This window comes from Pollicipes pollicipes, unplaced genomic scaffold (assembly GCF_011947565.3).
Source record: "Pollicipes pollicipes isolate AB1234 unplaced genomic scaffold, Ppol_2.1 Scaffold_5724;HRSCAF=6776_pilon_pilon_pilon, whole genome shotgun sequence".
Taxonomy (NCBI): Eukaryota; Metazoa; Arthropoda; class Thecostraca; order Pollicipedomorpha; family Pollicipedidae; genus Pollicipes; species Pollicipes pollicipes.
In genome coordinates, this window is record NW_023596746.1 from 16,587,866 (window position 1) to 16,609,352 (window position 21,487).

Sequence of the window (21,487 nt, forward strand, 5' to 3'; positions counted from 1 at the left end):
TGCGTTGTGACCTGCCAACATCCCTCACCAGTCACCGCATGGGTCCCTGTTGTTGCAGCTGCCGCTGCACGCGCCGCCGCCGGGCATGGCGGCGCTCTGCGCGCTCGTGCTGGCCGTTAGCGCTCTGCCCGGCCTCCGCCGCGTCCAACACCAGCGAGACGGCCGGCGGTCGCACGAGCACGGCTGCGGCGCCGGCGGCCACCACGGTCCGTCTGGACGCGACCACGTCGCTGGCTGAGCTGACGGAGCTGATCCTGGGCCTGGGTGAAGGCTCGGGCCTGCACGAGCCCGACCTGGACACCGGCCAGAGTAACCGGGTATCGGTGGCCGTCAGCCCGGACGACTCGCTAGCGGTCCCCAGCGCCGAGCAGGCCGTCTACAAGCCCAGGTGGGACTCAGCGTTTGGGCGTGTCGGGGTCTACGATGGTGGAGACACAGTTGACAAGCATCCGAGGGCGCCGGCTTGGCTTCTACTGCTGTCTCCTGTACTGATTTCTCTTTCCTCTATTTTATCAGGTCATGCATGCCATACCATGCGGAGACGCATCCGGGATTTACGTGAGGGAAGCAGGCTCTCAGAATTTGCGAACGGGGAACGAGGGGCAAAATTTTGGGGGCTGAGTCCCAGGCCCATTCACAATACGCACAGACTTCCAACAGACTACGTGCGCCGCAGACGGTAAAAGGTACAATGTCTATCGTGTCAATGAGTTTTCAAGTGTCAGTGCTAGATCGCCCTGGCGCTAAAACCCATTGTATCAGCTGCGTACCGCAATGTCGACTCGGGTATCAACGGACCTTAGCACACAACTGCTGCTCCTGGATGTGAGGCTGAATGACCTTTGCATCGAAGAATAAGCCCTGCTGTGGATAAGCAAGCCATCGACCAGCCAATATGAGCTTCCAAACGACACATATTGTAACCCCGAAAATGAAAAAGTGTTTTGTGTAATGTGTGTACAACACCTATCATACCCAAATTGGACTCTTCTTCCGTGCGCTCGTTCAAGCCAGCTCTCACCTTCAGCAATACATTTAACCTTCGCAGTCTGCATGCTCATTGAAACCGGCTGTCTTCGGCAGGGACACCAGCTCCAGCCCGGACATCAGCCCAGCCGACATCTATGAGGCCACTGTAATTGTGCGCCAGGTCAACAAGGCACCTCCGCCTCACCAGGTCGCCTTCAACGACGAGATCCCCAGCGACCTGAAGCCATCGCGGCCGGCAGGCGGCCGACCCACCAACCGGCCGGGTGGCCGGGGCTCCCTGCCTCCTCCCGGCTACATAGTGTCGAGGCCGGGCGGCACGCGCGTGGTCCGCCCGCGTCTGCCGCTTCTGCACCGCATCAACCCGGGCAAGGACGACCCCAAGCATAAGTCGCTACGGCCCACCATCCCGACGCGCACGCCGCGACCCTACCGACGGCAGCAGCGGCCGCGGGTCGGCCACAGGCCGCGAGTCAAGGCCGTCTCGCTGACGTACGAACTTCCAAAGCACTATGTGGCGCCAGGGGATAGGCCCTCGAAGGGGAAAAGTGCACCAGAGAAGGAGAACGTGCCTCCGCGTTCACTGACCGTGAAACCTCCGTCGAGAGAGTATGATCTGCCTAACAAGGAGCATGTCAGCCCGACGGCAAAAGCTGTGGTGAAGATCCCCCATGGCAGATACGAACCACCCAACAAGAAATATGGCTCATCGACACCGCATACACCACAAGAATCGCAAGCACCAAAGAGCTCTAGTATCAAGAGTCCTGCCTCAATTTTTGTGTTTCCAGGGGCGAGCACTGTGGCGTCTGACGGAAAGCAGCACCGGACACCCTCAGGAAACTATGATCTCCCTAACAAGTCACCACAAATCAATTACAAAGAACCTCCATCCTCATACAGCTTGCCAGAGAAAGATTATGTGCCACCCAAAGATAAAGATGAAGCAGGTAAATACCAGCCACCATCGACGTCTTATGACCTACCGTCGTTAGAGTACCAGAAGCCTGAGGAGGAAAAACAATATCCTTCACCACGACCAACTACAGGCAAAGCCTACTCATCTCCCAAACCCGACTACAAGGAACCTTCCACAAGTTATGATCTGCCCATCTTAGAACATGTGACAACCCAAGTTGATTATCTCCCTCCAAGCGAGAAATATGACTCTCCCAGCAAAGAATATACAACAGACTCTGCAGCTGATCACAAGCCACCGTCCGGTCAATACGAACTGCCAAACAAGGTATATCGTGAACCCAAGCCCCATGTTAACACCCCACCGAGCACGTACGAACTACCCAAGGGAGATTACGTACCACCGAAAGGGAGTCAGAAAACATTCCAGACCCCTTCTGGTCTATATGAATTGCCAAACAAGGAGTATCGGGCTCCTGTCAAGGGCGGCAGGCCTCCATCGTCTGTGAAAAAACCATCAACCAAGTACGACCTGCCTCATCTCAAGCACAGCCCTCGTGCAGAAGACTACAAAGTGCCGTCCAAGTCTTACGATTTACCGTCGAAAGAGTTTGCGGTTACGCCAAAGCATCACGCAAGACGGCCTCCCTCCGCGTACAAACCACCAGCTAAGCAAACTCCGGAGGAACTGGTCACAGAATACATCCCTCCCTCCCTTACGTTCCCACATCCGTCCATGTTCATCAATCTCGACTACAAAGACCCGGTGCGGAAGGACTTTGGGTTTGGCGACCGGCTCAAGCCGCGGAAGCGTCCGATCGCCAAGCCCACCAAGCGCGCGAGGCCACACAAGGAGCGCGAACGTTCGAACACCCCGTCGCGACGGCCGATAACGGGCTCCACCCAGCGCCCAGTGCCACCGGTAACACACTATCTGGCACCGCTCCGAGAGTTGGTCTCGACCACGGCCAGCCCCGTCACTCTCCATGAGGACGGCTACTCCGTCAGCTTCAGCATTGGCGGCGGTGGGCGCAGGAAGCCGGAGACCCTGTCGCTGGGGACGAACGTTCCTGACGACGGACCGAAGCGCGGCAAGATGAAGTTTAAAGCCATCAATGGTTATAAGGCGCCAAAGGTCGCGTACTCGGCGGTGAACAAGGGTTACGAAGAGCCGACGACATACCGGCCGGTGCACAGGTTCACCCGACCCACTCAGGAGCCAAGACAGCCCTACGCACCGCATGGAAAGAACTATGTGGAACTCGACACGGGCGTCAGGGCCCCATCCAACGTTTATCAAACACCGAATAAGGAATACAGTGCTCCGGAGACCGGCTACAACGCCCCAGAGACCGAATACATTGCTCCAGAGACCAAATACAGTGGTCCAGGGACCAAATACGTTGCTCCAGAGACCAAATACAGTGTCCCAGAGACCGAATACAGTGCTCCAGAGACCGACTACAACGCTCCAGAGACCAAATACATTGTCCCAGAGACCAAATACAGTGTCCCAGAGACCGAATACAATGCTCCAGGGACCGAATATAAGGCACCGAGCACCAAATACGCTGCCCCTGGACCCGGTAATCAACACAAAGATCCAACGACACAGTACGATTATCCTGTGGAAAATTATGAAACCCCCGATACTGGCTACCAAGCGCCGGTCGGGAACGACAAGATTCCAGAATCAGAATACAAGACGCCTGAGACAGGGTATACCGCCCCTGAGTCCACATATCAAGCCCCGGAGACTAAGTACAAAACACCACCAACTAGATACCAGCTACCGGAAAAGTCGCACAAAGGGCTTAAAGAAGTTTACCAGGCGCCAGACACAAAATATGCTGATCCCGACGGGGAATATAAAGGTCCAGAGGAAAAGTACAAACCTCCTAGTCAGTACTACGAGCTCCCTGAAGAAAGATACAGGGCTCACTCAAAAGTCAAAGAACAGGAACGAGACCACAGAACTTCTAAATCTAAGACTGAAAATTATAAAACAAACTATAAACCCCTTTCGACGGGTTACAGAGCTCCGGAGAAATCTCATAGTGGATCTTATGACGAACGCCATGCATCAGGCTCCAAAAAACTCATTGCACCTTCTTCAGATTACCAGCTGCCAGAAAAAGAACATAGCGGCGGTTATAAGCCGCCGTCGGAGTACTACGAGGCTCCAGACAGCTACGAAGTTCCGCCGCTCCGGCCTCCTCAGCAAAATAAAAGACATCCGGCGACAGACTACAAGATTCCCGACAAAGGTCAACAGAGACCAGATGCAAAGTACCAGGGCCCTCGTGGCTCCCGCAGACCTCCCGCGAAAGTTTACCAGGATAGCTCAAAGACGTACCGCAAGCCTCAGCGTGATTACAAGGCTCCCGAGAGTTCTTATCTGGTGCCAAGCAGAGATTATGAGGCTCCCTACCACTCTAAGGCCGAGCGTGGGCGTCGGCCGACTGCACAGACGTACAGGGCGCCCGACGAAGGGTACCAGGCCTCACATGAGTCCAGCAGCGTTCCGCAGAAAGGTACCCGGCCATTGCAGAACTACGGGGAGCCACCCAGAACATATGAGCTTCCGCAGCGTGACTATGAGGCAGGTCCGACAGTTCAACACCAGCGTCCCAAGCAAGAATATGAGGAGCCACCCAGTAGGTATCAGACCCCAGTGTCTGCATACAAAGAGCCATCGGATGGCTACAAAGCAGCAGAGCAAAGCTACAAAGCACCATCGAAAGAGTATCGAGTGCCGGCACATGCCTACAAAGAACCGTCAGAAGAGTACGGCACCCCGGACCAAGATTACAGACAACCGTCCACTGCGTATGGAAACCTGGAACAGAGTTACAGGAAACCAGCCAGCGCATATAAAGAGCAAGAAAATAATTACAGAGAGACACCTACCGTGTATGAAACGCCAAATCAGGCATACCGACAACCTGGGCTTCCCAGCGCAGCATCAGGTCAGGGACACGACGGTCAGAAGGAAGGATATAACGCTCCGTCGGAATATTACGAAGCACCTTATGCGAGCGAACATGACTCAGGAAAACATCTAACAGGAGCAAGTAATGAATATCAGCCCCCTCCGCGTACTTACGAGGCTCCAGACAAAGCGCACAAACCGCTTTTGACGTCCCACCGCGAGCCGACTGAAATGTATAACGGTCACCAGGCCCCGCATAAGAGCGCTCATCACATTTCACCTACCACGGACTACGGGACACCTCCTTCCACCCGCTACGATCTGCCGGACAAGGAATACAGCGCTCCAACGTCACACAAGTCCTCCGGGGTGGCACACGACACCCCTGCAGACGCTTACCGGGAACCACACAGGAAACCGAAGACGGTACACATCAAATATCAACAGCCAGAGAGCACGTACAGGCCGCCGCTGGGCGCCACCACGTACGCGGACCCCGACGCAGTGTACCGTCCTCCGCAAGCGGGCGCCGATTACCCTACCCCGGCGTACCAGGCGCCGGTCAAGCAGGCGTACTACTACGGCTCCCCTGGGGGAGCGGCGCCATCCACCGGGTACGTCCTTCCAGACACTCACCCACAAGCGCCATACGACGACTACGCCGCGCCCGAGGTCACGTACGACACGCCGTCCGAGGCGTATGACCTGCCCGTTCAGGAGTACGTGCCCCCCGGCGGTGATGGCAGCGCGGGGGGATACGGGGAGCCAGAGGAGGAGTACCACGCCCCAGTGGCTGGTCCGAAGCCGAACAATGAGTACCAGGAGCCAAAGAGCAAGTATAAATCGGTGAAGCACTACGACGTGAAACTGATCATTCCTCCGCAGCATTCTGACTCGCCAAGGGAGGCGTTTCAGCCCGCTCAGGAGTACAGCGCGCCGGATGACGGCTACAGTGTGCACAATGGCCATTCAAAGCCGCTCCCAAGCGATCACATTCACCCTAGCAAACAGAGCAAGCCTTCCTCCCAGCGAATCAGGGAACCTAATCCGCTTTACGACTTGCCACAGCAGGGATATTTCGCACCACAGGTCTCTTACCAAAATTCAGAGCAGAGCTATGAGACACCGAAGGAGGTGTACAGGGCTCCACAAACTGGCCACGACGTGCCCGGCTCTGACCATGGTGCTCCTCGACAGGAGTATGAGGCTCCTAGCACAAATTATCAGCTTCCGGATGAAGATTATCAGGCTCCTGAAGACGAATACCAGGCTCCTGATGAAGTATATCAGGCTCCCCGTGATGTGTATGAGGCTCCTGAACAAAATTACCAAGCACCTGAGGCTCTTAGCCTGGTGTACAGCCTTCCAAAGCAGAGTGACAATCCGCCGGAAAACTCATACCATGAGGAGGGACAGACGTTTGTCGGCCCGAACCCGTTCTACGATCTCCCGCAGAAGGAGTATGTTCCACCTAAAAGCCCCGGAACAGCTAGTCACGAACCGAGCCGCACTTACGACCTACCCCAAGAAGCCGTGGCTCACTCGTACAAACCAGCCGAGACGTCATACGGGCTACCAGAACAGTCGTATCATCAGCCAGCGACCGATTACATGGTGCACAACACGTCCCATCGGCTGCCAGACACCAGGCACAAACGGCCAAAAACTTCTTACAAGGAACCCAAAGCTGTTTACAAGGAGCCAAGTGTGTCGCACAAGCAGCCAAATCCGTTCTATGATCTTCCAGAGAGGGAATATAGCGGTACATCCAATGGATACGGGGACTCCCAGTCTGGTTACAAAACACCTAGCACAAGCTATGATCTGCCAAGCATCGAGTACAAAGCTCCAAGTAAGACGTACGATTATCCCAAGGACAAACATCAGGCAGTGGTGCAAACGTACGAGGAACCACATCAAGATTACAAAAAACAGGCCACTTACAAGCAACCCTCTGAAGCGTACCAAAAACCAGAATCTGTGTACAAGTCGCCCGATGCGGAGTACAAAGTACCATCAGCTCAGTATGACCTTCCGACGACATCTTATGAAGTTCCTCAGGAAGATTACGGTGCACCCAACAAGGCTTACGAGGACCCCGATGTTCTAACCAGCTACAAGGCACCTTCTTCAGCCTATCAAGAACCTACAGAGCACGACGCCCACTCCACGGGATACAGGGCACCCCCTGCGCGAGAAGAACATCCTGCCAAGCATTACAAAACCCCCGCAACAAGATACACTGGTCCTCTTGCGAAGCACAGGGAGCCCTCTTCTGGCTATGAAGCTCCCTCCACGAAGTACGACTTGCCCACCAAAGAGTATACCGCACCCCCGAAGCGCTACAAGGCCCCGACGGTCTCACACGCGTCTCCGGCCAACCACAGTGCGCACTACGACAACGGCCGGTATCGGGCCGAGTACCAGACGAAGGGCCCATACTGGGAGGACCAGCGCGCCCACCAGGAGGAGCACGCGGTCCACGACGCGGGCCAGCGTGGAGCGGGCCACAGTCACGCCGGAAACTTGTGGGGCAGCGTGCCAGGTCAGTCCCCGCCAGCTCCGTCCATGGACGTGCTCATGGTTTAGATGATATATGGCGAATCCAAATAATGAAGTAAACGCGCCGTACATTTCATTCTTTCATTACCGCACGACATTTGGGCCATGAACAGGTCGCACCTGTGGTGCATGCCCAAATATGAGTTATGAGATACATTCATCTTTCCACGAAGCTCAAGTTTGCGGTCGTTGTTTGACAAGTTTCTGCATCATGTATCGGTTTTAATGCAACATTCAATGGCAGCCTGGTAAGCTAAATTGCCTTATGGCCGAACAAAACGGACCTCTGCCACCACTGCCTCTGCTGTTAAGTAGACTGAAGGGCAGAAGCCCTGGTTTATGTGCGGTGAGAATTAATTTCGCGTCCCTTTAATGGCGCTTGTTTGGCTTGCGTTTAAAATGATCGGGGAAAGCTAACAATCGTTTCCAGTTCAATCTATGAAAAGCTACTGCATGTCCTCATCACTGATTTGTCATCTTTATTTTTGCCAAGAGTGATGTTCATAATGCAGTAATGCTGAACACTTTTAGCTCTAACACAGCTTGTTTTAGTTCTTAACAATGGAAACCAAGAACTATGGGCGTGCTGGCAATTATGACGGTCTTTTCCAGCAAGGCGTTGCATCCAAATATGTAGCGTAAAAGTGGTAGTACTAATCTGCCAAGGATATTCCGTGGAAAATACTGATTTTTAGAATATAAATGCTTTGCTCGTTTTAGCCAAACATAACAGAAACGTCGCTATTGGTGCGTCAATCCCTCTTGTCTCCACCCGACCCGTGTGTGTCTTGAGAACACCCTTTAGTTCTTGATAAAGGCAATATAACTAAAAAGAGTGGACGTACATTTCCAGCACTTGTCAGCCATCTCTACGTATGGCTTCAAACTAATGACACTAGATCACCGTAGGTCACTGACTCGGACAGCCATGCCATACCGTGTACCAAAAATTTCATCTTAAAATGCCTTGCATTACTTGGCCTGACCTTGGGTAAATTATGAGTTTGGCTCACAAAAGGCCACCTACCCAAAACTTTTGGGATATTGACCAAAAGGGGCTTTTTCTGGCCAGCTTATTACCCAAAGCAGTAGAAATATCCCGGAGTTACTTCTTAGATTAACGAAATACGAAACTCACTGGCGCGATAGCTATTCAAACCAAGACTTCCATTTATCTTGCTGGATTATATCCGGCTGAATTTGACCATGGATGATCAGGGATTTGTTATTCAGTCATGTCTGGTTCCGTTCAATGTCGTTTGACTGCGTAAGAAGCGACTTAAAATTGTTTAAAAACAACCAGATTTTTCTAGTGATATATTGGTATTGTTCTCTCTTTAGCAATCGCAGTTTGCATCCCTTCCTCCATCTCGATCGGGCGAGAAAGCTCCTGGAGGATATTAAGCGCAAGTTAACAGTGAAGTTGAAACGTAACGGAACCAGGTCAGTGGCAGTGGCAACCCTGTCACGGCTTTGCGAAGCGCGTTAAAATTATTTCGGTCAAATTGTCCGTTGAAAAGTAGCTGATTGACTAGGGAAAATGGACCATGGTCTTCACCACAAGCTGCGCATAGCAAGAACTGTTATACCCAAGTCATGCCTGTAAAAGGCAGGTAATATTTTCGTCATCATGTTGGAAATGCGATGAGTTTCTTTCCCTGGATCAACTCTACAGTTCCCTTGCAACAGAAAGGGTAGGTTGGGAGCAAAAAAAGTGGCTTTGGAAAACTGTCATATTAACCTATGTAATTACCTCGAAACAAGATATTTTAGGCAAACTCTACCTCATCTTTACTTTAAGAAGGCTTCACCTTCGATTTCTTCAAATTATGGACACAGAATCTTTCCCACTCGCACCATTGTAATCTATTACAACACTTGTGATTTATATACTTTCCATCAATACAGCCCATAACATAAGCATGTAATTCAACTACGAACTTGTCAACTGCATCTGTACCGGGCATTCCTCACCGTCCCGAGCGTATTAGGGTCGCGCAGCATGCACGCAAACCTCTGCTTACATTTGACATGCACCTGTTGTGAGAGCCGTAATGGGTACATTAGTCTGATTTATGTCGTTAACTCGCTGTTATGGCATGTGTGCTGCTTTCTCCTGTTCTGAGCCCTCGGTAGCCTGATAACGGCGCGTATCGTGTCCCTGGTGCCACGGAATCATGCCACCCCATCCTGACCGCGAGGTCTCTTCAGGTCACCGCAACATTGGACCGCTCTAGCCGGACCGTGTTTCGTGCCCTCAGGCACCGCAGGGCTGGACCAAGGCAGCCCGACTGCGCTACATTACCCTGCGGTGTCCTCTAAGCAACAGGTGTCACAAGACAGACTGAGTCCACTCTGACAGCAGTGCCTTCCTCACAGTTACCATGGTTACTGGACCAGCCGAATCTTGATTGTGTTGCTTTACCTCAGGTACTACAGAGCTGACTTACACATTCCGACCGTGTTCCTTCCCCTCAGGCACCACAGGATTGGACTACCCCAACCTCACCCAGGTGCCCCTGACTCGTTTTACCTGCAAGAAGCAATACCGCACGGGAGGCTACTACGCCGACGTGGAGGCAGGCTGTCAGGTGAGTTTGAAGACAGACGGTTTGTTAAGCCGGGGCCAGACGGCCTGCTGCGCCCCGTAGGCAGGTGGTCTGATGGAACCCCAGACATAGACAACATGGCGCCTATCGGAGGCGGACAGTCTAATGAGCCCTGGAGATTGACGACCTGATGAGCCCTGGAGATTGACGATCTGAGGAGCCCCAGAGACGGACAATTTGATGAGCCCTGGAGACGGACGATCTGACGAGCCTTGGAGACGGATGGTCTGATGAGCCCTGTAGACCGACGGTCTGATGAGCCCCAGAGACGAACGGTCTGATGAGCCCTGTAGACGGACGGTCTGATGAGCCCCAGAGACGAACGGTCTGATGAGCCCTGTAGACCGACGGTCTGATGAGCCCCAGAGACGAACGGTCTGATGAGCCCTGTAGACTGACGGTCTGATGAGCCCTGGAGACGGACGGTCTGATGAGCCCTGGAGACGGACGGTCTGATGAGCCCTGGAGACGGACGGTCTGATGAGCCCTGGAGACGGACGGTCTGATGAGTCCTGGAGACGGAAGATTTGATTAATCCTGGAGATGGATGGTCTGATGAGCCCTGTAGACCGACGGTCTGATGAGCCCCAGAGACGAACGGTCTGATGAGCCCTGGAGACGGACGGTCTGATGAGTCCTGGAGACGGAAGATTTGATTAATCCTGGAGATGGACGGTCTGATGAGCCCTGGAGACGGACGATCTGATGAGCTCTGGAGATGGACGGTCTGATCAGCCCCGGAGACGGACGGTCTGATCAGCCCTGGAGACGGACGGTGTGATGAGCCCTGGAGACGGACGGTCTGATGAGTCCTGGAGACGGAAGATTTGATGAATCCTGGAGATGAACGGTCTGATGAGCTCTGGAGACGGACGATCTGATGAGCTCTGGAGACGGACGGTCTGACGAGCCCTGGAGACGAACGGTCTGATGAGCTCCGGAGACGGACGGTCTGACGAGCCCTGGAGACAGACGGTCTGATGAGTCCTGGAGACGCACGATCTGATGAGCTCTGGAGACGGACGGTCTGATGAGCCCTGGAGACGGACGGTCTGATGAGCCCTGGAGACGGAAGATCTGATGAGCTCTGGAGACGGACGGTCTGACGAGCCCTGGAGACGGACGGTCTGATGAGCTCTGGAGACGGACGGTCTGATGAGCCCAGGAGATGGACGGTCTGATGATCCCTGGAGACGGACGGTCTGATGAGCCTAGAGACAGACGGTCTGATGAGCCCTGGAGACGGACAGTCTGATGAGCTATGGATAGAGATGGCCTGATGAGTTCCGAGAGAAAGACGGTCTGATGAGCCTTGGAGACGGACGGTCTGATGAACCTTGGAGACGGACGGTCTAATGAGCCCCAGAGACAGGCGGTCTGACGGGCCCTGGATACGGACGGTGAGATGACGGTGAGATGGGAGCCGGGGAGCTAGATGGCCAGGCCTAGGGTAGCCACGGAGACGGTTGCCCTAATGACGCATCAAAACCGGAAGTCAGAGCTACGCGATTAACTGTCCATTGTATGTCAAGTGACTGAGAGGACTAAAAGTAAAGTGACACTGGATGTGTAAGGCTATCTTGGAGGTTTTATTCGTGGCTGGGGGCGTGGAGATAGGATGTAAGGTGATACATGAATGATGGTAGACTGTGTGTGGCCCGTGGATGCTGGTTGAGGGATGAAGACTGAGGTGCGGTCCACTTGAAACGAGGCCACTTGGTGCCACTGATACGTTAATATTGAACTTTTCGAGAACAAAGCATACCACGAAAAAAATTCTTGCTTTTCATTGAAATGTGATTGGAACGCTAGCCATTAGAACACGGCGAGCGCAGAGCTCCACCAGTGTATTGTGGCAACTTGTTTTGTGGGGCGTGCAGACCCGTTATGAGGTGACATTAAAACGGCTTGCAATATCAGCTCGCGGTTGAAGACTTGCTGTCTTCCAAAACCCGTGGCTGGAAGGTCGGCAGAGTCTGGATTACCTGGAGGCTGGAGTTCTCTGATTTGCCCACAGCAGGGCAGTTATTGTGATGTGGGTTTGCAAAGGCTCCACCCTTCATCTACGAGCAGTAGGCGGGATGGTGTAACAAACAGATGACGCTGAATGCCGTTCGTCAAACTGAACCAAACGTCGGTCGGTCGATGTGACTTGAAATATGGCAGATCAGAGCATGGAAGACCAAAACGGGGAAAAAGGTTGCGCTTGCGTTTGTGTTTCTCAAATGTTTCGTGCTTTGGCATTTAAAACCTAGCATGACCTGAACTAACCACGTTGGCCAGCTTTGTAACAAGGCATCCGTTATCGGGCGCGTTAACAGTCAAACACGTTCGGCATGACGTCGACGAAAAGTCACCACTGATGACCCTAAAACTCACGGTCTTCGAGATTTCACTGGATGCCTAAAATCGTTGAAAAATAATGTGTCAAATTTTGTGTCATCATGCGTGATACGGCTCGAAAGCTATTTGGAAGAACCCTGCCAGGGAACTCTCTGGGTTCCCGAATGAAATGGGCAAAGCTTGATTGCGACTTTCACTGATGATGGTTTCGTTAGGCGGTCTGGTTGAGCTTTAGGACCAAGCATGCGTCACGCCTTGCCGCCGTAGCGAATAAGCGTCACAAGTGTGCTCCCAGTCCAAACTTTCGACACTACACCGGTTTCTTAAACACACGTGGTAAATCTCAATCGATAGCAGGCCTCCCTCCAATAAGGAGCCCTTAATGAAGAAAATCGTCACATCAATAACGGCGATGCTGACACGGGACTTTTGGCAACTGTGGCGCGGCTAGCACCGGACAAAAGTGCCGCCCGGTGTGCGCCATTTGTCAGTCTGAAAGCGAGTCGGCGAGAAAGTTCCGCCGCGGGGCTGTCCTGTTTATCCATTGTGCCGACAGGAATTAACGAGCCGAACCACTGCCCGCTGTTTAGCGAGAGGTGCGTCACAGCGTAATGTTCTGGCGGGCGGGGAGGGTTATGGGCTTCGGAAACATGTTCTGGTGGGCGGGTAGGGTTACGGGCTCAGGTAACTGGTATGGCGAGCGGGGAGGGTTACGGGCTCAGTTAAAATGATATGCCGTGATGACTGCGATGGAACTTTACTCACGCGCTCGTTCAGGCCACCGATGTGCCCACTGGCCTTGAATGCTAAATTAGTCCAGTTTTAACACACGGTAGTATTTCGTTGCTTGTGACCGTCTCATTAAGTTGTATATTTCGGTAGATCTGGTATGTAAGCACTTACCCTGCGCAGCTGCCTGCACGGCGATCCAACGCGTTAGCACATCAGGTACGTGTGATTAGGTACGATGCTCGTCTAGCGAGTATCGGTCCAATTCTATTGAGCCTCGGTCTAGCCAAGTAAGCCTCGTTTCAAGGGCGGGCGGGTGCACGCGACGACCGGTCGGCCAGCTCACTCCTTATCCTTGAAGTTGAACGCTTGCGTGGAATTTCCGTACCATACGACGTGGGCAGGAACGCGCCGAGGCCTGCGAGCAAAACGCCTCACGTGGACAGCTTCGAGGTCAATGTCCGCGGCGATGTGGACCGACAGGCACGGCCCACTGAGAGCCACTGTCGCCGCGGCGGGAGCGGCCGGGCTCTGTCGGCGGTGCCGTCGGGAGCGGCCGGGCTCTGTCGGCGGGGCCGCCGGGAGCGGCCGGGCTCTGTCAGCGTGCCCGTCGGGAGCGGCCGGGCTCTGTCAGCGTGCCCGTCGGGAGCGGCCGGGCTCTGTCGGCGGTGCCCGCCGGGAGCGGCCGGGCTCTGTCAGCGTGCCCGTCGGGAGCGGCCGGGCTCTGTCAGCGTGCCCGCCGGGAGCGGCCGGGCTCTGTCAGCGTGCCCGTCGGGAGCGGCCGGGCTCTGTCGGCGGTGCCGTCGGGAGCGGCCGGGCTCTGTCAGCGTGCCCGTCGGGAGCGGCCGGGCTCTGTCAGCGTGCCCGCCGGGAGCGGCCGGGCTCTGTCAGCGTGCCCGTCGGGAGCGGCCGGGCTCTGTCAGCGTGCCCGTCGGGGGCGGCCGGGCTCTGTCGGCGGTGCCCGCCGGGAGCGGCCGGGCTCTGTCAGCGTGCCCGTCGGGAGCGGCCGGGCTCTGTCAGCGTGCCCGCCGGGAGCGGCCGGGCTCTGTCAGCGTGCCCGCCGGGAGCGGCCGGGCTCTGTCAGCGTGCCCGTCGGGAGCGGCCGGGCTCTGTCGGCGGTGCCGTCGGGAGCGGCCGGGCTCTGTCAGCGTGCCCGCCGGGAGCGGCCGGGCTCTGTCAGCGTGCCCGTCGGGAGCGGCCGGGCTCTGTCGGCGGGGCCGTCGGGAGCGGCCGGGCTCTGTCGGCAGGGCCGCCGGGAGCGGCCGGGCTCTGTCGGCGGGGCCGTCGGGAGCGGCCGGGCTCTGTCGGCGGGGCCGTCGGGAGCGGCCGGGCTCTGTCAGCGTGCCCGTCGGGAGCGGCCGGGCTCTGTCAGCGTGCCCGCCGGGAGCGGCCGGGCTCTGTCAGCGTGCCCGTCGGGAGCGGCCGGGCTCTGTCGGCGGGGCCGTCGGGAGCGGCCGGGCTCTGTCGGCGGTGCCACGCCCAGCTGCCGCCGGTCGGCAGCCGACGCTTACTCTCCGCAGCTGAGAGGCCTGAGCTGAGACCCAGTTTTAGCGTCACTCTGACTCTGTCACCACGCCTCGACTTGAGGGGCGGCCAGTTCAACCTGGTACCCTTGGCCGCCCCTGGCCGTGGTGCTATGCTGAGCAGAAAGACCGCGAAGCTGCCGCCACCATTGGGGGGCGGGTTCTAAGCACAGCCGGCGGCGCTGAGCAGGCCCGGTATCGGGGCAGCTCTGGGGAAGCTGCTCCTCGTCGGCAGCGCTGAGCAGGCCCGGTATCGGGGCAGTTCTCGGGAAGCTGCTCCTCGTCGACAGCGCTGACCAGGCCTGGCGCCGCTTGCGGCTCGTTAACAAACCGCTAGCCTAATGACTCGGTTGTCCACGGCGTTGTGGGCCGCCCACGACACAGATTAGTGACAGATGCGCTCAGCTGTGTTATTTCCGTGACATGACCCGCTCGCACAGGAACTTGTGTTCACAGGAGAAATCATGTGACCATTGCAATGGCAGTCATTGCGGGTCTGGTAATGGTTCTGGAAAAAGCACTCTTTGCTTCAGCTGAATGAGATAAAGTTTCCCTGCAGTTGTATCGGACGTTGTGTGTTGCCGTCCCCTGTTTTAGAAAGACCATGGTTGCCAGCTGAACTACATATATCGCGTCATTTGCGTGTCCCAGTTATTTCTCACATGCTATTTGTGAGTCATTGTCAGTACTCATTTTCTCAAAAAACACTATGCGCCTGACCGTATTGCTGGTGGCGCAGTGGGTGAGAGGTTCGCACCTCGGAGACACATATGGGGACCCGGGCTTAAATCCCGGTTACGCCATGGACCTCCAGGGCGCCAGCATGGCCAGGCAGGTCCTGCCGAAAGTATTAAATGAACGTGACCGCGCACGTTGCGTTTCTGAAAGTTGTGCGGCTTGCATCAAAATCATGTGATAAATGTAACAACTGCGTCTGATTAAAAATGTCGTTCTTTTTTCTTACCTTGCCCTGTTATCTATCGTCCGAATTTGCTTCCTTAAAAGTGGGCCTGGTCTAGAAAATAGATTAATATTTGTTTTTTATGATCGACACATTGGAGAGACCTCGACGGGCTACCTACCAGCTATCTAAGCTCTAGGTCGTTACGATTACGCTGCTGGGACGCTTTAGCCCGTATGATTGTTCAGAAACAGACAGCACTCAGTTTTCTTATAAGAGTGGGCTGACGCTATATTGCACTCCAGGTAGTCGGATGTTTGCTCGCTTTCCGAAACATCAAACTGGAATGTATTCGGCAGATGCATTTTCTCTGAGAGGAAATTTGTATTCCCCCGTGCCAGAGCTCGTGCAGTTTTTTTGGTCCACCCCGTTCGGTGTAAGCCATGGAGTATGGTTGCTAGCCCGCACGAAATCCGTACCCGCTCTTGCGGTCGGCGCCGACGCGTTCGCCACCAACGACGCAATACGAAACCAGGCAGAAATACGTGAGAAAACGAAGGTGGGAGATGGGAGAGAAAGCGCGCCATCTGGGCGTGTGTGACGCGTCTGCCGCGTCCGCGCCACTCCTGCCACCCGAGCGTGACGCACGCCGCGATTGGCGCGTGCGCTGCAACCGGCCCCGGGCGGCTGCCGTCGCCGGCGTGGGTCGCGCAGACGGCGCGGCACCACAGTCGTCGCCGTCGCTGTAGAGCATGCTGCCGACGCGGGCGAACGGAGTCCAGGTCTGCCGGTGAGGCGCCGCCGACGGCGGCCGGCGTCTCGTCACGCACCTGGCGCGCGGGCCGACACGAGAAACTGCGCCTCCGGCCTGGCCCGGTCCGGTCCGGCCCGGCCCGGTCTGGTGCCGCCCGGCGCCGCCCGGCGCCGCCGCTGATCTAACGTCTCCCGCTCGACGCCGCCCCTGCGTTAACTCCTGGGCCAGAGCGTCCGACCAGACTGTGAGGACCATTTGTCACTTTCCAGGGATTTCGCTGGGTTTACTGGTGGGTGGCGTTGGTCGAAGTGCTTAGGGTAGCGTTGTGTGTCGACTTTATGATGATGGTGGCTGGAGCAGGGCGCTGGACCATCACAGTGGTTGTTCGTTTTTCTGCGCACATGCCTTCACATGTATTTTCATACCTATACACACAGACACAGACACACACATTCAAAAGCCTATATATATGCATATATATATATATATATATATATATATATATATATATATATATATTGTATAGGCAGATAGATAGATAGACAAATAGATAGAAAAATAGAGGCAAGGATAGGTAGATAGATAAATAGAAGCACACACACGCACATTAGCATCAAAACTTGGGCTTTTCCGATCGTTTGCTGTTGTCACGATCGCCGAATGAAGAGTCGCTTCTATTAAAGCGATGAGTGGTAGGGCACAGCCGGACCCTTGGTAGGGGGCACAGGGTTAACAAATAGTCCTTGATGGTGAAGGAGAAGTTCCCTAGGGAAACAAATAAATCACCGGATCCGGCACGCCTGATTTCGAAAAGACACGATTTCCTTATCCTTTACCTCTAAGTCGCTTCGTTTTACCTTATTTTATGGAAACAGAAGCCAGGAAACTACTGGAAAATGCAGTGGGGCATATATTTCGAAGTCGAAGGAAAGCGGCCATTAAATGGCTGTTCAGAAAATACCGCCAAAGCTGTTCATTCTACAATGGTTCCGTGGATTCTTCTAAACCGATACAGCTCAGAACTATGCCAGCATTGTTACGGGCTCTACACAGATATTGAGGATCCCGTGAACATGAATTATAGATTCAAATGGGATCAAAAATGCGCATTGACATGGCCAACCTACGTCCGTTTGGTGGCGTTGAACTTCCGTTCTGCACCGAGCAGTAAAAAGAGTCTGTTTATCTGAGCATGCGCGCTCGCACGTCCTACAAATAAAACCCCGATGCTAAGCGTTACAGTCTCCGTAGGCTGCTGAGCGTTGGCCCCGCAGCTATCACCATGCTCCCCCCAACGGAAGGACGAAAATGACAAATCTGAAGGCTGTGCGTTTAAACGCTTTCGCATTTTCTTTCGTAGTTTGGAGGAAGGCCATGAACATGCGTCATCTCCACGAATTTGAGATTCATAGAAGGAACGGATTAGCATTTAAAGCACAGCAGACTGGTGCTGGGATTTGGTGGTGGAAATAGATCAGTACGGGAAGAATCTTTGCTTCTTATGAAGGTGTGACTATTAATATTTTCACAGAACAATCTCAATATTATCAAGGTGGCATATGAGTCCTAGTCCAATATTCTGAATGGCACAAATCAATTTTGAAAGACTTCCGTGAGTATTTTTTACGACGGTCAGCTTTGCGCGCCCGGCGTCCGTCGCCTGGTGTTACCTGCAGCGGCCAACGCTGTTCAGCTTTACGGAAACTATGAATCTGACCATCGCTGTCCTTGCCTTTAAGATTTGTTTCACTTGTTGATTCTGAACAAAGAAGGTTCTCAGACAAACACTGGATGACCGTTCAGTTTTGACCTAGTTTCGATCCCCCTATTAACCACTGATGAGAAACCTTATCATTTCCGGGAAAAGCCCCTTGGTAACGACACAGGGGCATTTTATCATCCCCGGTTCAGGACTGAAAGTTCATTCCATCCCTGCGTGGGATACCTACCGGCTGCCATTCTGGCAGCACGGAGGCGGGCTCCCCTGGTCCATCAGAGGTTTCCTGGTTGATCCGTCTGCAGTGTTCGGCTTCATGGACCTATGGCCCATAGGTGAAATGGGGTGGAAGGTTCGGTAGTGGACGATTTGCATACCCTCGTCGTCCCAGGGGTCCCTCAATCGTTGCAAGAGGATCGCTGACTGGCATTTTGGGCCACATTTCTATGGGCCGGGATTCCTAATGTGACTTACAGCCAGCTCTTTGGACACTTCGCTCCGTTCAGCCTTCCAATCGGGTCTTCGATCTTCAGTCTGAGGGGCCCTTCAGGCCCCTTTCAGGCCCCCTCGAACCTTGCCTCTAGGCCAACTCGGACTCTTGCCAACACAGGATCCCTGTTGGGCCCTATGGGCCCCTAACCAACACATTGACTTAGGGGTTCAGCCAATGTAAATCGCGGCCCCGGCCTTGTCCCTGCTTGGAAAATGGGCCCGCAGGCCAAGATCGACACGGAACAGACCGTTCGGTAGTGATGATGTCTGACCGATATGAATGGGCTCGCAGGCCAAGGTGGACTCGGAACAGACCGTTCGGTAGTGATGATATCTGACCGATATAAATGGGCCCGCAGGCCAAGATCGACACGGAACAGACCGTTCGGTAGTGATGATGTCTGACCGATATAAATGGGCCCGCAAACCAAGATCGACACGGAACAGACTGTTAGATAGTGATGATGTCTGACCGATATAAATGGGCCCGCTGGCCAAGATGGACACGGAACAGACCGTTCGGTAGTGATGATGTCTGACCGATATAAATGGGCCCGCTGGCCAAGATGGACACGGAACAGACTGTTAGGTAGTGATGATGTCTGACCGATATAAATGGGCCCGCTGGCCAAGATGGACACGGAACAGACCGGTCGATAGTGATGATGTCTGACCGATTAAATGGGCTCGCATCCAAGGTGGACTCGGAACAGACCGTTCGGTAGTGATGATGTGGCCAATCGAGTCAGGGGGCCCAATCTCGTTGCAGAACGCCTCCTGGTTCCGGTCAGCTTTGTCATGGGATAGCCAAGTTCAGGACTGACAGCGTGTCAAATGCCTGTCAGGGTAACATCACATTCACAGTCAGCTGAGATCACGTGCAAAGAGCAGTGATTGTTTGCGAAACAGGCTCCGAATAATGCAGGTGCTGATCATAAGCATTGCCTGCTTCAGAAATTGGAAATGATTAACGCAAACCAGAAACTACGAGACGTTTTCCCGCCGTGGTGACTTTGCCTTCGCCAAACAAATGCTCAAACTTAGATGACTGGCTGCAATCTGCTCAACAGGCTCAGCTAGAACCAGACCTGTATTTAGTTTTTGATATCTTGTGATGAATATGTTAATGGTTGCTGCAAGCATACCGCTTAAACACCTTGCAAATTCGCTGACTTTGTTATTCGCCAGTTACCCGAGCTCTCTTAAGTTATCTCATATATCCTTATCAATGATGACATTCAGTTATATTTTCATCGGTTCGTTCGTTACAGGGTGTCTATCAGGGTATCCACCTGGGCCTGGCTTTGCGGTGAGTTGATGACTCGTCCCATCCTGTCGCAGGTATTCCACATCTGCCACCCGGACGGTCGGCAGGATTCGATGCTTTGCCCGCCCGGCACCATCTTCAACCAGAAGTACTTCGTCTGCGACTGGTGGTACTCAGTCAACTGCGCCGAGTCACCCAGTCTGTATGCGCTCAACGAATTTCTTCATGGCCATTCACTTGCCAACGCGCAACAGCACGGGCACTGAACCCGGCGGGGAGTCGAGAGGAGCGCTGCGAGCCTCGAGTGGTGCCGGGGTACAGGTAGCGCTGCGATCTGTTTGTTATAGGTGGCGCTGCCAGCGTGTGGTCAGCGGAATGTGAGCGCTGTGATGACGGAGATGACGCTTGTGTTTGATCGGGTGAACGCGTGGAAGTGCTGGTACCGCATGGGACCAACGCGTGGGGTTGATAGCGATTCCGAAGCAATAGCACACGCGAGCGTTACGTCGAGACGCGACATGGCTAGGAACGGACGGCCGAATGAGACCGCGATGGAGAGACGACCCGGCCGCCGGGAGCAATCGTGATATCTGTTTCCGGCTCTCGTGTTATTCTCCGTCGCGAAGGTGTTTGTGACATAAGAGGCGGAGCTTGGAGGAATTTCTACGCACCCTGCAGCACGCAGTGCTTTTCGAATGGGGTTTCCTGGTAAGCGAGGCGGTGCCGAGTGTATTTATTTGTCTTTCACGATCAGGAATGATTTTCTCGCCATCAAACGCCAGTGGCGCCACAAGCGGAGGCTTGCGGTTCATGCAGACAAGACTTATCGTTGTGAAAACGGAGAACTCACTGCTGGCAGCGTAACTCAAAGAATATGTCGGTTCACGCCTGGCGCATCGTTTGCGGTGTCATTAGACAGATCGGCTTAACGAAATGACGCCTAAGCATTGCATGACCATGCTTTCCTGATCCTTTCTCAGGCGTGACAACGAGACTTCGACCTGTATTTCTTAGCATGGTTTGGAGCTTGGCGTTTGGATATGTTAGAGTTGTTACGGACGGAATGGTTAGATACTGCAGGTTCTCTACTGATGCAGTTGAGCGCACAGTAAACTTTTCTGCAATAAGCGTTGAAGAATTAGCCTCGGTGCCAAACCACTGCACGCGATGCACTGGAAGTGTTGCGCCCAAAGATTCAACTATAACACTCCGTAATGAGATAAGCCTTCGGCTTAAGATTCTTGTCAACCACGCTGGTTTTTACGCTCACGTCGAGTTAGACATGTGAAACTGAGATAGATGTTTGCCAGGATGATGTGTCGTAAATGGTTAAGTAAATGGTCTTCATCTGGGGCTTTCGTAGCCATTAGGACGGTTTAACTCGGTGGACGCATCCCACTCTCGTATTTAGAGAGCTAATACCAGTGTTTCGTGGTGCATGCTCGGCTTGTGGAACAGACTTAGTACGTTTTCAAATAGGTTAGCTGGTGTCCAAATACATAGTGGCATGTAAGCTCATCCGCGTCGCTCGTACACCGTCTGGTGCAATAAAGATAGAACAAGTGTTTCAGAATTATTGAGCGATGCGGTCGGGAAACTGTATGGATGGGGAATCATCCACAAGCCTCTCCAGCTAGCTATATAGCAAAATAGCCGGCGTCTGTTGGGGAGTCTATGGCATTGGTTTGCATTGGTTTACATTGGTTTACATCATTGTATCATTTATTACATCTAAGGCCGTATCAATCATCTT

General features: G+C 54.0%; 1 protein-coding gene across 1 annotated transcript; it reads left to right on the plus strand.

Moving 5' to 3' along the window:
- Positions 1–1,436: 1,436 nt before the first annotated feature.
- LOC119103604 (neuroblast differentiation-associated protein AHNAK) lies at positions 1,437–21,212 on the plus strand. Its single transcript, XM_037227197.1, has 3 exons — positions 1,437–7,382; positions 9,878–9,990; positions 19,809–21,212. The coding sequence occupies exons 1-3, from the start codon at positions 2,642–2,644 to the stop codon at positions 19,998–20,000; spliced, it is 5,046 nt and encodes a 1,681-aa protein (XP_037083092.1). The 5' UTR covers positions 1,437–2,641; the 3' UTR covers positions 20,001–21,212.
- Positions 21,213–21,487: the final 275 nt, after the last annotated feature.

Bases quoted from the DNA above. Each gene is read 5' to 3' on its own strand.
- LOC119103604 (XM_037227197.1), top strand. From the start codon at position 2,642: ATGTTCATCAATCTCGACTACAAAGACCCGGTGCGGAAGGACTTTGGG. The intron at 7,383-9,877 runs GTCAGTCCCCGC...CCTTCCCCTCAG, and splicing joins CTTGTGGGGCAGCGTGCCAG to GCACCACAGGATTGGACTAC. The intron at 9,991-19,808 runs GTGAGTTTGAAG...ATCCTGTCGCAG, and splicing joins ACGTGGAGGCAGGCTGTCAG to GTATTCCACATCTGCCACCC.